Here is a 14,794-nt window from a genome sequence, read left to right as displayed (position 1 = left end):
ATCTCAAGTGAGGGCAAATTCATAATTGGTATGTTCAGCTGTTTGGTAAATGCAGACTGTTGCTTAAGCACCAGAGAAGATGGCTATAGGAATGGAGTATTGATTTGCCTTTCCCATATCAAAACACTCACATAATTTTGCCATGCCCCTGTTAGATTTGGTCATCTGTTTAGGTGCAGGTTTGAACTTTAAGGAGTACAACATTCCCATGTGCTGAACCTCCCCCTCTATCATCTTTCAATTAAAATGGATATTAGCAACGGGACCATCATAGAATAAAATTGGGGGGGGGGGGCAGATCAGAGGAGCAAGAACCACTAAAACACATCTTAGTGCTTTAGTCCGAACACTAAACATTCCAGAAATCCCTGATTGAACTAACATACTTTCGGTTGGTGTCAAAAAGCAATGAGAGATACCACCAACCATACCTCAGAGGAGAAGTAAGCCTTCCAGAAATTAATGGAACATGTTCCAACAATAGGTATGTAGAATGTTCAAGATTCCATTGTTGGTACTTCACACATGTTATGGTTTGTGAATGAATTTACGAATCAGTTGGGCAAATTAGGCCTGTGTGTAGAAAGGAAGAATGACCTTTCCAAAGCGGTTAAAAAGATAAAAACACTCCTCTGTAGATTCCACTTTAAAAAAATGAAATCAAGGTCTGTTACCATCTGATTATGTTTAACATGATATAGCACTATGAGAAGAAAACTCCTAATTCATAAAGTATAAAAAGCTGCAGAAAAGGTTTTATATACTGACCACCTTGAAAGGAACTGCAATATTTTAAAGAGGGTAATCTGCATATTTCCTATGAATGAAATATTTTGTGTTCATAATTTATACTGCTACAGGAGTTTGTAATATCATCTGCCCAAAGATAGTAATTTAAAAGGCTGTACGTTTAACACTTTCCCACCAATATAGTATGGATGTTAGGAATTGAAGAAAGGCTTTAATAAAAATCCCTTCCCTGTAAACTTCAATTTCAATATTATAAAAGCATGCCTTTTATTAGCACTAAAAAGACTTTTCTGCTCAACACATTCATGTCCCGAGGCTTTACGGGGGGGGGGGGGGAAGCAATAAATTTAGAAACTCTCGTAAGTAGATTATTGTATAAATAAAAAATGATTGAAGCAACATTGGTGGTCATTTGTGAACATTAAATAACAATTTCTTTTTGAGTGAATTGCTCAGCCAATTTTAGTCATGGATAAACAATAAAAATAAATAGTTGTGTTCAGCATCACTGCCAGCTACGTCACAGTTATCATAACTCAGTAGCGGATAGCATGATGCTCACCTGACCTCTGGACATTCATGCTGCTGTTGCTTACTGGGAAGTAGAGAGGCTATGGTGAGAAGGTGGGGAGGTTGGCATGGTGGTGGTGCATTTGCACTACCACGCCAACCTCACTGCCACCTTGTTCTTACTCCTTGCTTCTGGTCAGCAGCAGCAATGCAGCCAACAGGAGGGCAGGTGAGTGACAACACTCCCCCATGCCACTCACTACTGTTATAACTGTAAATATGTTAAAAACATAATGGGGAATTTTTAGGCAGCATGTCCCTATCACAATGAACCATGGAATTATGGAAGCCCTCTTCTTGCTGGAAACATTTTAGTCAATTGACCCAATGGGTCAAAGTTGACGATTGACATAGTAGAATCAGTTACATTTTTGTGACCCTCAAGCTAAGTCTTGATAGTCTAGCTGAGGAAAGAACTAGGAAACTGGCAGACAGAGGTACCTTGTATCAGAGCCTTATAGTGATTAACCAATTGTGACTTTCTTTAGAGAAAGTGGATCTTGCCCAGTTATACATGCCCTGGTTACTTTTATGCTGGACTACTACAATCACTTTATGTGGGGGTGTCACTAAGATGGTTCAGAATCTACAGCTGGTACAAAATGCAACTGGCTTGAATGCTGGTGGGAGTCAAATACCGTATTTTTTGCACCATAACACTCACTTTTTTCCTCCTAGAAAGTAAGGGGAAATGTCTGTGCGTGTTATGGAGTGAATGCCTACGGATAGTGGGGGGATCTGCTGCAGTCGTGAGCAGAGGATCCATGGTTCCCCTTCCTTCCCTCCTCCGTGGCTCGCTTTGAAACAGCAAACCGGGAGAAGAGCCACTGAGTGGGGAGGAGAGAGGGACAGAGAGCCTGCTTGCTTTAAAGGAGCAAAGCGGGAGAGGAGAGGAGCCACTTACATGAGTGTAAGCGGCTCCTGTCTGGTTGGCTCCTTTAAAGCAAGCAGGCTCTCTGTCCCTCTCTCCTCCCCACTCAGCTGGCTAAATAGCAGCAAAGTTTTTCAGGGGAGGAGGGAGAGAAGCAGAACCTGCTTGCTTCTCCTCTTATACCCGTCTTCTGCATTATTAACAGCATTCTTCTCCACCCACCCCATGCGTGTTCCTTGTCCCTTGAGTGCTTTTCCTTCCCTCCCCACTTAAAACGTGGTTACAAAGCACGGATCCACATGGATCCTCAGGATTTTTGCACTGGGTCACCCCAAATTCACCATCAGATCACATAGCATGTCCATGGCTACAGCTTGCACCAAAAAAATCACGCACCCACTGTTGCCTGGGGCCGCAGTGGTGCAAAAACGTGGTTACAAAGCATGGATCCACATGGGTCCTCAGGATTTTTGCATTGGGCTACCTCAAACTCACCATCAGATCACATGTCTGTGGCCACAGCATGAACCACAAAAAACATACATCCACTGTTTTGTTTGGAAATTTTTTTTCTTGTTTTCTTCCTCTAAAAGCTATGTGCGTGTTATGGTCGGGTGCGTGTTATAGAGCGAAAAATACGGTGATTGGAGTGTATAATGGTGCCTAATATTCCAATACTTTTCTTTTTATTATTATTTATTAAATTTATATGCCAACCTTCACAGGGTGGTTTACAGTATAAAAACACAAAATACATAAGACAACAACAATGACAAAACAATAACACCCCACAACACATTAAAAAGGCCATAGACTGTTAAATCTGCCAAAGAGCTGGGCGAAAGGAATGCCTTTGCCTGGTGCTTTTCTGCTAGGCCTTGTACAATACTTGTTTCAACCTTGCCCTAGAGCATCATGTCTGGTCTCTAGTTTAAGCAAGAGTCATGCTGGACAGCTGTTGTTTTTACAGCCAAGAAATGTAGAGTTGGGTATACAGGGAATTGGTGCAATTTAAAATGGTGAGAACCTTCAAGATTATGTCATGACTGCCTTTGTACCACTTTTTGCCCATGCTGGAAACTGATAGGTGTGATGGGTGATGTTTATTTTGAAATGATTAATAATAATAATGTAGTCAAACCATGCAGTAATGAAACATGAAGGTTGCTCAACGAAGCATTCATCAGTCAAGAAAATGTCAGAGTTATTGCAGCATGTGTAATCTTAATTCTCTCCCTAAGCACAAAGGATGCACTAAAAGAATCTTAGCATATATTTACTAGCATAACCTTTTTATTGCTCTTTAGTAGTGGTCTCTCAAGATTTGTCCAAAGGAAGACACTTATGACAACCATCTACTTACAACTAATTTACAGTGATGTCCCCAGTGTGAAAGGAGTTCACATTGCCCTTTTCTGCCTCTTAAGAGCTTGATGATAATAAGACAAAAACAGGGAAAAAGACAAAAAGCATTCAAATCAAAGAACCAGTTTTGTGGATTTCTCAGCTACAGTTAACAACACACTGCTAACATGACAACTGTCTACTGAGTTCTGAAATGGGCAAACTGTTAAGATTAACATAATGGCTAGGGAAGATAGCTGGACAAGTAAGAGCTTGAATAAAGAAGGGAGAATGCTTACTGGACGCAAAACACTAAAGTGCTCCAACTACTGACCTGTATTCTTTCTAGGATATTTTGGGATAATCAACAGAGATGTTTAAGTGCAATGATGGGTAAAATCTTCCTTATTATTCTTGTCAAAACTGGCACTACATCTCTAGGGTCAGGAATTTTCATGAGGGTAGGGTTTTCTGATTTGTTGGTTCACAGGTTAGTTCAGATCATTACTGCAACTCTTTCCCTGCTCCCATAAAAGCACACTGTATTTTTCCATGTACAGTGGTACCTCGGGTTAAGTACTTAATTCGTTCCGGAGGTCTGTATTTAACCTGAAACTGTTCTTAACCAGAAGCACCACTTTAGCTAATGGGGCCTCCTGCTGCCGCCGCGCCGCCGGAGCACGATTTCTGTTCTTATCCTGAAGCAAAGTTCTTAACCTGAAGCACTATTTCTGGCTTAGTGGAGTATGTAACCTGAAGCGTATGCAACCCAAGGTACCACTGTATAAGACTATATTTCCCCCCAATTTTTTTAAGTTTAAAATTGGGGGTCATCTTATACATGGAATGTTGCAATTATTTATTTCTTAATTTTGGGCTCAAAAAATAGGGGTCGTCTTATACATGGGGGCGTATTAAACAGGGAAAAATATGGTAATTGGTTGGTTTTTTTTGCAAAAGTGCATATGCACAGACGTTATCATGTGTCCTTTCTACACATGTACATGGAATCCAAAGCATACTACACTTAACTGATACATATATCTTTGGATGCACAACAGGGCAAATTACACTTACATTAACATTAGAAGCACAGAATCATCGAATTGGAGAGCTGGAAGGACCCCTGAAGGTCATCTGGTCCAACCCCTTCCAATGCAGGAATCTCAACACGGTGGCCCACCATCCAATTTGAAACCATACCCGACCCTGCTTAGCTTTGCAAAATGTGCTAGCAGTTTTATTTCTGGCACTTCCAAACACCCTAGCATCAGGGAGATTTATCAGCCAGACAATAATTCAGTGTTTAGAATTAAATAATGTAGAAATGTATTACAACATTAGAAAAAAGATTGATTGGTATGCAAACTATTTCAGAAGTAAAAGAATGGATATGCTGGCAGCTTAAAATTAGAGCAGCAATCTCAGGTTTAACTTCAGAAGCCAGTAGAGGAAAGGATCTAAAACAAATGGTGGAAGGAGGGCAATAGACCCCAGGCAGGCATGCAAGGAGTTAAACCAGAGTTAGAGGTTAGACTTAAACAGTGCTGGCTGGGAGCAGGCTTGGCTTAACTTGCTTAGAGGAATAGAGGAGGAAAGAGACAGTGGGGAAAAGAAAACTAGAACATCCCTTGGTGAAGGCTTAGAGAGAAGAATTCAGGCCCAAAGTGAACAGAACATAGAGCAACAAAAAGGAAGAAGAGATACTGTGGAGAAAACTAGGAGGCGGAGGCAGGCTGACTAAGACTGGGGAAAAAATCTGTGGAGATCCCTCATAGTCTCTATGCTGAAGACTCAAAGAAGAGAAGTTTTAAAGCTTAGACTGCATGAGAGGAATTTACCCAGAACAAAGGAAGAGGAGAATCTACGGTACTGGGAGGCCCTAAAGTTATGTACAGTGGTACCTCAGGTTAAGTACTTAATTCGTTCCGGAGGTCCGTACTTAACCTGGAACTGCTCTTAACCTGAAGCACCACTTTAACTAATGGGGCCTCCTGCTGCCGCTGTGCCGCCGGAGCACGATTTCTGTTCTCACCCTGAAGAAAAGTTCTTAATCTGAGGTACTACTTCTGGGTTAGCAGAGTCTGTAACCTGAAGCGTATGTAACCTGAGGCGTATGTAACCTGAGGTACCACTGTACTGTACACCAAATGGTTATTGCTTTCTTGCTGAGGGCAAAGGACTGTTGTGGTGTAGAAATGATTCGGTGTACCTACTTACAGCAGAGGATCCTATCCCTAACGGGTTATTCCACATCAAATCAATGCAAAAAACAAGGGTTTTGTCACCCACCATCTCAGATTTTGATGAAACTTGGTCATCATTGGTTATGGAGAAAAAATAAATAAAATGTACACAAGGGCATCTTGTGCTGAGGTTCTCAAGAGTGACAGACAACGCAGATTTAATGAAACTTTGAAGTGCTACAAAACCATTTGAGACAGAGGGAAAAAATTTAAGGGGGTTTCTTTCAACCATAAGGGAAGGGTGTACACCAAATTTCATCAACATCTGAGATGGAGGGTGACATGACCTCGCTGAAATGATGTGGAATGACCCACATGTTACTTGGCACTCATGTGCCTTCCAGTGGCGCTGGTGCATGTCATTTCCTCCTTCAGGAATTGAAGATGACCAAGACTACAAACCCACTTACCTGCAAGTAAGCCCCATTGCTAAGCTTACACTGTAAACTAGGAAATATCAGGGGTGGCTTAATTTGGCCAGAGATTAGGCAGTAGAGAAAGGCACTGGCTTACATACCCACTGTGTGCATTTCATTGGTCAATTTCATCAAGGTCATTAAATGCCAAGGGAAGCTTTCTTGCCCTGGGTGTTTGTGCTTCTGCTTTGCAAGCTTTCCAGTTAAGTATTGAGATTTCTAGAGCCAAGAGGCATGGGGCACATGTAAAATGAATACTTGGTAACAACATACACATCTCTCCCCTTATGAAAAGATTATGATTATTCACAATGGTGAGGCTTAATTGCACATGGCCTCCCACTTAAAGAATTGACCAACTTACTGTTTCTCATCTAGTTCCCCCATACAAAGTCTTGCCCACCCTGCTTAGGATAGAAAGTTCTGGTTTGCTACAGCACAGGACACTGGCTATTGTCCCACAAAGCAGCCCTAATAGTGAAACATCTTGCACAACGAAGTGCCATCTTTCCACAGAGCTGCTACAACTATTTAGAAATCACAAATATTCATATTGGGGCATGTACTGCATTTTGCTGCCAAATCTGTAAAACATGGATGTTTGTTCAATCATATTGTTGCAATGCAGTAGAACTGTACCACAGTACAACAGTGAAATGGCTTCCTAATTGCCAGAGACATTTTTATTTTTTTAAGATGAAAGAAAAGTAGATTTGAGGCTTGCTAATCCTAAAGGACTCCCCAGTTGCCCTGGCATAAGCTAAAACATTCAGACACAGATAGAAAGATAACACATTAGACTTGGGGAAAAGGGACTTTTAGACAATAAAAGGCAATTACACTGTAAGTCAGGGGTGAGTGGACTTCTTGCTTGTGGGATCTACTTTATTTTTCCCCAGGACCCCAGGCTGAAACCAGCTGAAGCCAAGTACAAAACAGTGACTTAGAAGTAAGGAACAGGGCACCTCTGAAGAATTTGTCTTCAGTACCAGAACTGAGCTCATGGGCCTTTCACACAAAAATCCATTCTAGGTTTTCCCCAAAGCTTTCTTCATTTCTTTTGGAATAAGTGTTTGGAATAAAAACATTTCTAATTTGGAATAAAAATGTTTCAGTTGTTAGACATTTTGGAGTCAGAAATCCTTGTTGAGTGACTTCAAATCACCCAGAAATCTACAAACGTATTCTGATCTACCTTCTGCCCACTCCTGCTGGAAACATTGTGAAGAACAGCTCAGATAATATTAAGGAATATCAGAAAATTCAAACAAATTCTTAAATTTTGAATCTAAATACTTTTACTTAGAAATAAATTTCACTTCCCCCCAGAAGTGTATAGGAATCCAGACCAGCAGCATATGTATCTACAGCTGTTCTGGAAGTGAACTGATAAAAGGGTGTCTCTACTAGAAGTATTTATCTAAAGGAAATCAACAATCGTGCTCAAATAACACAACACTGCCTACTATTGAACTCATTCATGTCTCAATGCAGAAATGTACAACAACTAACATACTATATCTGTAACACAGTTAAAATTCAACCAATGACATACTTTCAAATGGGGCAATGGCAGACACCATTTCTTGTATTTTAAAAATAAACTTCTCAAGGGCATTTGACTGAAGAAAACTGCTGCAAAATAGGTCCAAACAGAACCTACCCAACAGACATTTTATTGCAATTTTCCGTAAGCAGAGAAAGAAACAAAATATTTGATATTTCTAGCTGGCTATTATTTCTTTGTCATAAACTTTGAAGCTCCAGTGCATAGTAATAAATTGTCTAGCCATCTTGTAAAATAGGCAAAAGATTCAGTGCTTTATACATCTTTCTGCTTTTCAATATGTTTCTCTTCTTTTCTTTTCATGTCTGGTAATACATTTTTCCTTGACCTCCAGATCAACTTTCTCCTGATCATATAAACCATAATCGGATACTTTTAAATGTACAATTGGTGAGTGCTAATGGTAAAGTATGGAACCTACTGCAAGGAATTATATTATAAATATAAAAAGAACTTTTAAAATGCTGAAGTCAGTTCTGGCCTGCACATTGCACTTCCAGTACATGTGCAAATTTCATGTAAATTAGGAAGTATTATAGGATGGACCGGAGAGAAAGAATGCTTACTGGTTACTGCTCATATGTTCATTTATTGGAACCAGAATATATTCTCTCCACTCTTCCCCAGCTACAAAGAAATCTGATGATCTTTTCCCCCATAAGGGATGAATCCAATATTTGAATGTTCTCTTTTGGGTTCTAAAACCAACTCTACAGCAACAAAAGTTTAAAGAGCTCTAAATCTCAAAACATAGCAGTATAAATAAAAATGTAGTTATGAGCACTCTCCTTTTTCTTGTAACTTGGAGTGTAACTAGAGAAACTGTACATTGGCAAACACATCCCAATAACAGTAGTTTACAGAATTGTTTTCTTTTGAGCCACTGAAATTTATAGAATGTCTCCACAGGCAAGGGAAGGTCCAGTCTTTGTTGGTGTAACTAGAATTACAACATTCCCATACACAGTGGAAGAAAAAGAAGTATGTACAGGTTTAATGGAAATGAATAGGAACATTGATACATCTAGCTCATGACTATCCATGCTTAGCTACTCACAGCAGTTCTCCAGGGTTTCAGCCAGAAATACTTTTTCAGGCCTATCTGGAGATATCAGGGAATGAACAAGGGGCTCTCTGTATGCAAGACATATGCTGTAACACTGAACTTCAGCCCTTCCCTGGGAATATCACTTCCTGTACTGCTCAGCCTCAAAAGCTCTCCCGAAGGGATACAAGTCCACTCTCAAGTTTTCCCTTGGGGTGTAGCAGTTAGAGGCTCAATTTAGATGTACCGGTAATAACAAATCATAGTTTGTCAGTATAATAATGTGCAGCAGTAAGATTTGGGCTTGCAGGCACTTGCCTACTCTTCCTTCACAGGTGATGAGAGTTTAGATGCCTCAGCGAACAATAAATTTACAATTTTGTCCAAATACAACTAATTGCAGTTTGCACAGAACATAGTTAGCTCTCAAGGCAGTATGGAAAATCATGGTTTGATCCAGGTATGGGATCCTGGATTGAGGGAAAACTATGGTTTGCACTAACCATATTTTGCTACATTAAGAGAAACAAGCCAAGTATTATTTACTACAGTTAGAAGGGGAAGCTTCTTATCTGCTTCCCAAACATGCAAAGGAAGAGAAGGAGGTTCGGCATCCTACCTGGTTGTTTGAACGTAGTTCCAATAGTGCTTTAATAAAGAGGTTTTCAACCTTTTTGGGTCCACGGTTTCCTTGACCAACTACATACATTCTATGGTACCCCTGTGGGGCTCAGGAGCCCAGTTATGTCACCCCCTGTCTGCAGAGCTGGCAGCTCCTCAACCCTTTTTGAACCCTTCTTTGTGCAGTGTTCCCTCAGCATCCTCTCTTCTCCCATCTCCTTGGCAGTCCAGCTGCCACTCCTTGTCTATGAGCTGCCCCCCCTGCCACAAAGAGAGGTGCATCCTCACACTGCCCCACAGGGGCCTGGGAAGCACCCCCTGGCCAGCCCCAGAGGCACCATTCACCTGGGGAGTTTGTAGGCAGGGTTGCTGCAATGAACAGCTGCGGAAGGTTTTGGGAGGCAAAGACATGAGACAGCATCAATGTAGGGATGGAAGGAAAGAAGGACAGAGGCCAGTGTTGCCTGCAGCACCTCTGACCAACATTCAAGGGTGCCATGGCACACTGGTTAAAAACCACTGCTTTAATAGATTGAAACAAAGATTTAGGACATTTAAAGTATTTCTTCACACAATGCCTATGAACTTAAGGAATTTGCTACCACAGATGTGGTAAATGCCTTTAAATGTGGATTAGACAGGTTGATGGAGGATGCATCTCTCAGTAGCTATTGCTCAAGATAGCTATGTGGAACTTCCAGGTTCATTATACCATTGAATAACTGTTCCTGGGAAACAACAATGGGAGAAGACAATTGACGAGTCCTGCTGCTGGGCTTCTGTAAGCATCCAGCTGGATTGACTGCCTCTCCCCCTATGAACTGACCTGGATCATCATTGGAGGCCCTTCTTCGTGTGCCTCCTCCATGAGAGGTCTAGAAGGTGGCTACATGAGAACAGGACTTTTCTGGAGCAGCTCCCTACTTGTGGAATGCTCTCCTGAGGGAGGGTCACCTGCCACCTTCATTATACACCTTTAAGGTGCCAGGCAAAAAAGGGCCTTTTCAACCACTCTTTCATGTGTGTATATGTGTGTATGATGGTAGTGGCGGCAGGGTTTACTTTGTTTTTCTTCTTGTTTTTCTTATGTCTTTTGTGTTTTTATCTTGTATTTTAATGCTGTGAACTGCCCTGAGAGCTTCGGATGAAGTGTGGATACAAATTTAATAAATAAAATATAAATATAAAAACCATAAATAGCTACTCATTTGTATGTTGCTCAGAATTAAATGAGGAATGCCTCAAGAATCATGCGCCATTTCACCTTGTCCTGGCTATAAAAAGACAAGGGTCAGACATTTAATACATGGGAAAACTGCCCCCAAATGAGTGCTTGGACGCAAGTCAGCTCTTAATTAACATTCTGGTAAAGCATGAGCATAAAAGAGGAAAGCATGGGTATGTATAGGCGATTTAAAAAATATACTAATGACACATTGTTCAATTTTATAGGCTTTATGTTCAACAAATCTTAAAAGAAAATGCAAATGGTGTCTATATATTTGTGTGTACATTATATATATATATATATATATATATATATATATATACACACACACACAGGCAGAAAAAAACTAACAATAACACAGTGTTAAAACCCATCCAGAAAGTCTAAAAAGGAGACAGAATGCCCCAAATCCTACTTCATCTCTTTAAAGTGGTCAAGGATAAGAAATTATTGCAATGATTAGTATCTTCCCTTCCTAAATTTTGCTTTTAGGCACAGTTGGATGAAACACCCTGTAGATTAGGAGGGAAGCAACTATAGTTTAGCATGCAAGGGAGAAATGACTTTGCATCTTCTATTTGCCACAGGGAGCTAACTAACTAGTGGAATTAGATTTTTTTTAAGAAAGAAAGAAAGATTAGCTCTACTTCTTTGGGATAAATGCAGTTGTCAGTGCTGCCTGCTGCCTCTCTACTCAACAGAAGGCCTTGATTTGCAATGTAGGAGGACAGATGTTTTATCTGGGAACTTGTCCAGATCTTTAAAACATACGCAGATGCATACACGCACACACACACGTTTGCACTATTTGCCTCTTTGGTCCATAACAAAGGCTTCAGCAGCATTGAGTCAATATAACAGACAAATTGCTGGATACTTAATACTGTCAGGATCGAGTTCTTGTAACACATGGACATTCTTGTATTTTATCTTCTATTTTATTCTATATTTTATATTATTCTCAGAAGCCTCTTTCTCATACACTTGCAATTAGAACTGAACCCACAGTGGTGGCACTGAGGAGACTTTTCACTGGTCCTTTTCACCCTTACAAAAAACATGATAATTTTCTGAGTGTTTGCCTACTGTGCAGGGTTAACAGTGTTGAGGGGGAGAAGGGCTGGGCCCCTGTGGTTCAAGCAACCAAGCCAATTCTTCCTGTTTTGCTTCAAGAAAATGAAACCACCCACACAACATGACAAGACTGGAACCATCTGATTGTCTCAATAATGGGGAAGCATCCCTTCTTCCTTCTTTCCTCTCTCTCTCCCAAATCAGGAGCTTCATTTCCTCTCACTGACATTGGCTATGTGGTGCCATAACATCAGGACACTGATAGGTTCAGCTCCCAGAATATTCTGAAAACCAATCAGAGCTGTTTAATTGAAACTATAAATCACAACATTCTTACCTGTGTACCAGTTGTTTGCGACTTACACAAATGGCTGTCTCGTAGTCATGAGTGACACACACTTTATGTGGGCTGCACTTTACCTTCAAGCATGGGTCTTTGGAAGGATCAAGAGCTATTAAAAGCAAGATATAAAGAAATAGTTTAGAAAATTATCTCTCCTCCCTCATTAGCCAAAATAATGAGCCAAGCATCTCATGAGGAAAGACTTTTCAGTGTAAAAATGTTTAGCCCATTTATCTTCACCACTCTGCAAGAAAGATTATGCTCAGATACAGTCCAATGTACTTTATAGCCATCCAATTAGGATTCAAAGCTACATAGATCTGTTATCTAGGCCCTGTGTTCTAACCACTGCAACATCACAGGTTTTTTGCTAGTTACATACACTTTTGCTTGGATCTGCAGAATCACAGAACTGTACGCAGCTGGATGAATCCACCTCTTGCCTCCCCATGCCACCATTTAAGTGGGACATAACTATTTATTATTAGATCATAGATAAGTACAGAGTCAATAGCAACTGATATAATAAATAAATAAAAAAGTAGTGAAGGTGCCCTACTGCTCAGGGTGAGGAACAGAAACAAAAACAGGTTGCATGAAAAACTAGGTGCCGAATAACAATTCTCCCTGGTCTCCAAAATATTTGTCATGAAAAACTGCTTTCTGTATCCATTATGCATTTTCCCTTTGATTTTAATATCCACATCATAATTGATTTTTAAAACTATTTTTAGATAGATCACACAAGATTTTTTTAAAAGAAGAATACTGCTTAGAATATCACCAGTCTATCATGCATGGAACTCTGGAGCGTAGCAAAATGCCACAGTTATCTATTGAAATAACAATTGTACAGCCAGCTACTTAATGATTGCTACTGTGCAGCAGGACATGTAGTGATTGCTCAGCCCCATATAATAGAAGCAATCTTGTATTACTACAATGTGTGATTTCTTGTATTCAGCATAATTCTAAAATCAACAAAAACACAGCATGCCAGATCTAGCTAGTGCCAGCATGACATGCAAATACTAGTGTAGAATAGAGATACTATCATTATTGCAGCAATCACACGTTTAAACATTAACTCACAAAGAATCCAAAAGAACCTTTGAAGTTCTCTGTACACACATGCGGATGATGCTCCATTTGCCAGTTAAATACAATTACACCTGGGTACCCATCTCGGCAGAGCAAGGCAGCACCGATCCAGGATGTAGATTCAAAGGAATTAATAAATGTCATATCGTGGTTAAACTGCAGGCTGTCTTTTTAATTCCACAGAAAGAAAAATAATTACAAATCTGGAATTTTGCCAGGACACAAGGATTAAAACCTTTTCACATCCAAAAAAAGATCTCGAGGGACTGTAAGCAGTCCACTGATGTTCTGCCAACAATTAGATGGGGCTCCTATGAAAATGTCCCATTTAGCTTATGATAAACCTTTTGTGTATGCAGCATGAATATGTGAACATAACAGAAGGGTAGAAGGAGGGAAGTGCCTGAAACTCAAGGGCAGTATTATTATTGGACCAATTTTTGCATTGTTGCTTTCTATCCAAGCTGCTTCAAATACACTCATCCTGTGTGGATACTGAATGCACCAGGCGGGCATGGCATCCTTCTTGCATGCTCTGCCTCCAATGTCCATGTGTTCACTGTCAGTGTAAGTCTATGAATGCATGGATGCATGGCTGAATGTATGAAAGACTCCTCAGTGCATTCAGAAACTCTTATCACCTCCTGGACAAATATCTGGACACTGGAAGACACAGCCAGCAGGTGTGCTGATGTCAGCAGGTGTGTTGCTGCTTCCTCCTCACCTGCTGAATGAAGTTAGGTAGGATGAAGTCCGTGGGCTTGGACCTGGCTTTCACTTTGAATTGCAGCCGTGGGTGGGCAGTGGACAAGTGGGTGACGGGTGGTCTGCAAGCAGGCATTGGTGGTTGTTCTGCCACCCTCCCAAACTGTTGTCTAGTGCAGAAGGCTTAACGTGCTGCAGGTTCTATCAGGCTTTGGGCTGCTCACTCAATGAGAGACAGCAGTATGGTCCTGCTTTCTGTTCATGTTATTTAGTGAAATTGTGCAGCGTGAAGCAATTGACATTTTATTACTTCATTTATCTTTGGAATAACAATGTTTGAAAGGTCAGTATTGTTGTCCCTCTGTTGTAGAAGAGGAGAGGGCCCGAGAGTCCGCCCTCCATGGCCTTCTAAAGCTTCATTGTTGAGGTGAGAACTATTGTAAATACACAAATATTTCTAAGTTTCTACTACATTTTTCAATACAACTTATTATTTGGAAAAATGGGATTCATGGCATGGAAATGGTTTGTCTTACTTTCAAGCATTTTAGAATGTGCTTCCCCACATTAAGTGCTACACTGAAATCTTTAACTCTTTCTGACATTCTATATAAATTTCTGAGTAAATATATCATCTGCTGAGCCATAAAGAGTGCATAAATTCATGTTCTGATTAACTGAGAGCCATCTTCCAAGAAATTTTTAGAAATGCTTTTCTGTCGCTCTAAAACTGTGCAAATAGTATTTCAGAAGAAGTACCACATGCATATTAGCCATGGCATGGCATCCCAGAAGAGTCACACCAATTAATCTAATTACATGTCAATTTAATATGCAGAATAGCTGCACTTTGCCACCTATGATACATATTCACAGCATTTCACAGAGGTGAATGAGTTCCTCACATTGGCTT

At 40.4% G+C, this 14,794-nt stretch overlaps 1 protein-coding gene across 3 annotated transcripts in view; it reads right to left on the bottom strand.

Annotated features, from left to right (window-relative positions):
* Positions 1 to 14,794, bottom strand: part of SPOCK1 (SPARC (osteonectin), cwcv and kazal like domains proteoglycan 1) — a 396,815-nt gene that overhangs the window by 161,205 nt on the left and 220,816 nt on the right. For all 3 annotated transcript variants that reach the window (XM_053376868.1, XM_053376869.1, XM_053376870.1), the window contains exon 4: positions 12,070 to 12,184. In XM_053376868.1, coding sequence (XP_053232843.1) covers positions 12,070 to 12,184 — 115 coding nt within the window. The remainder of the gene's footprint in view (positions 1 to 12,069; positions 12,185 to 14,794) is intronic.

Source organism: Podarcis raffonei, chromosome 2, assembly GCF_027172205.1.
Source record: "Podarcis raffonei isolate rPodRaf1 chromosome 2, rPodRaf1.pri, whole genome shotgun sequence".
Lineage (NCBI taxonomy): Eukaryota > Metazoa > Chordata > Lepidosauria > Squamata > Lacertidae > Podarcis > Podarcis raffonei.
This window is presented reverse-complemented; position numbering and strand designations above follow the sequence as displayed.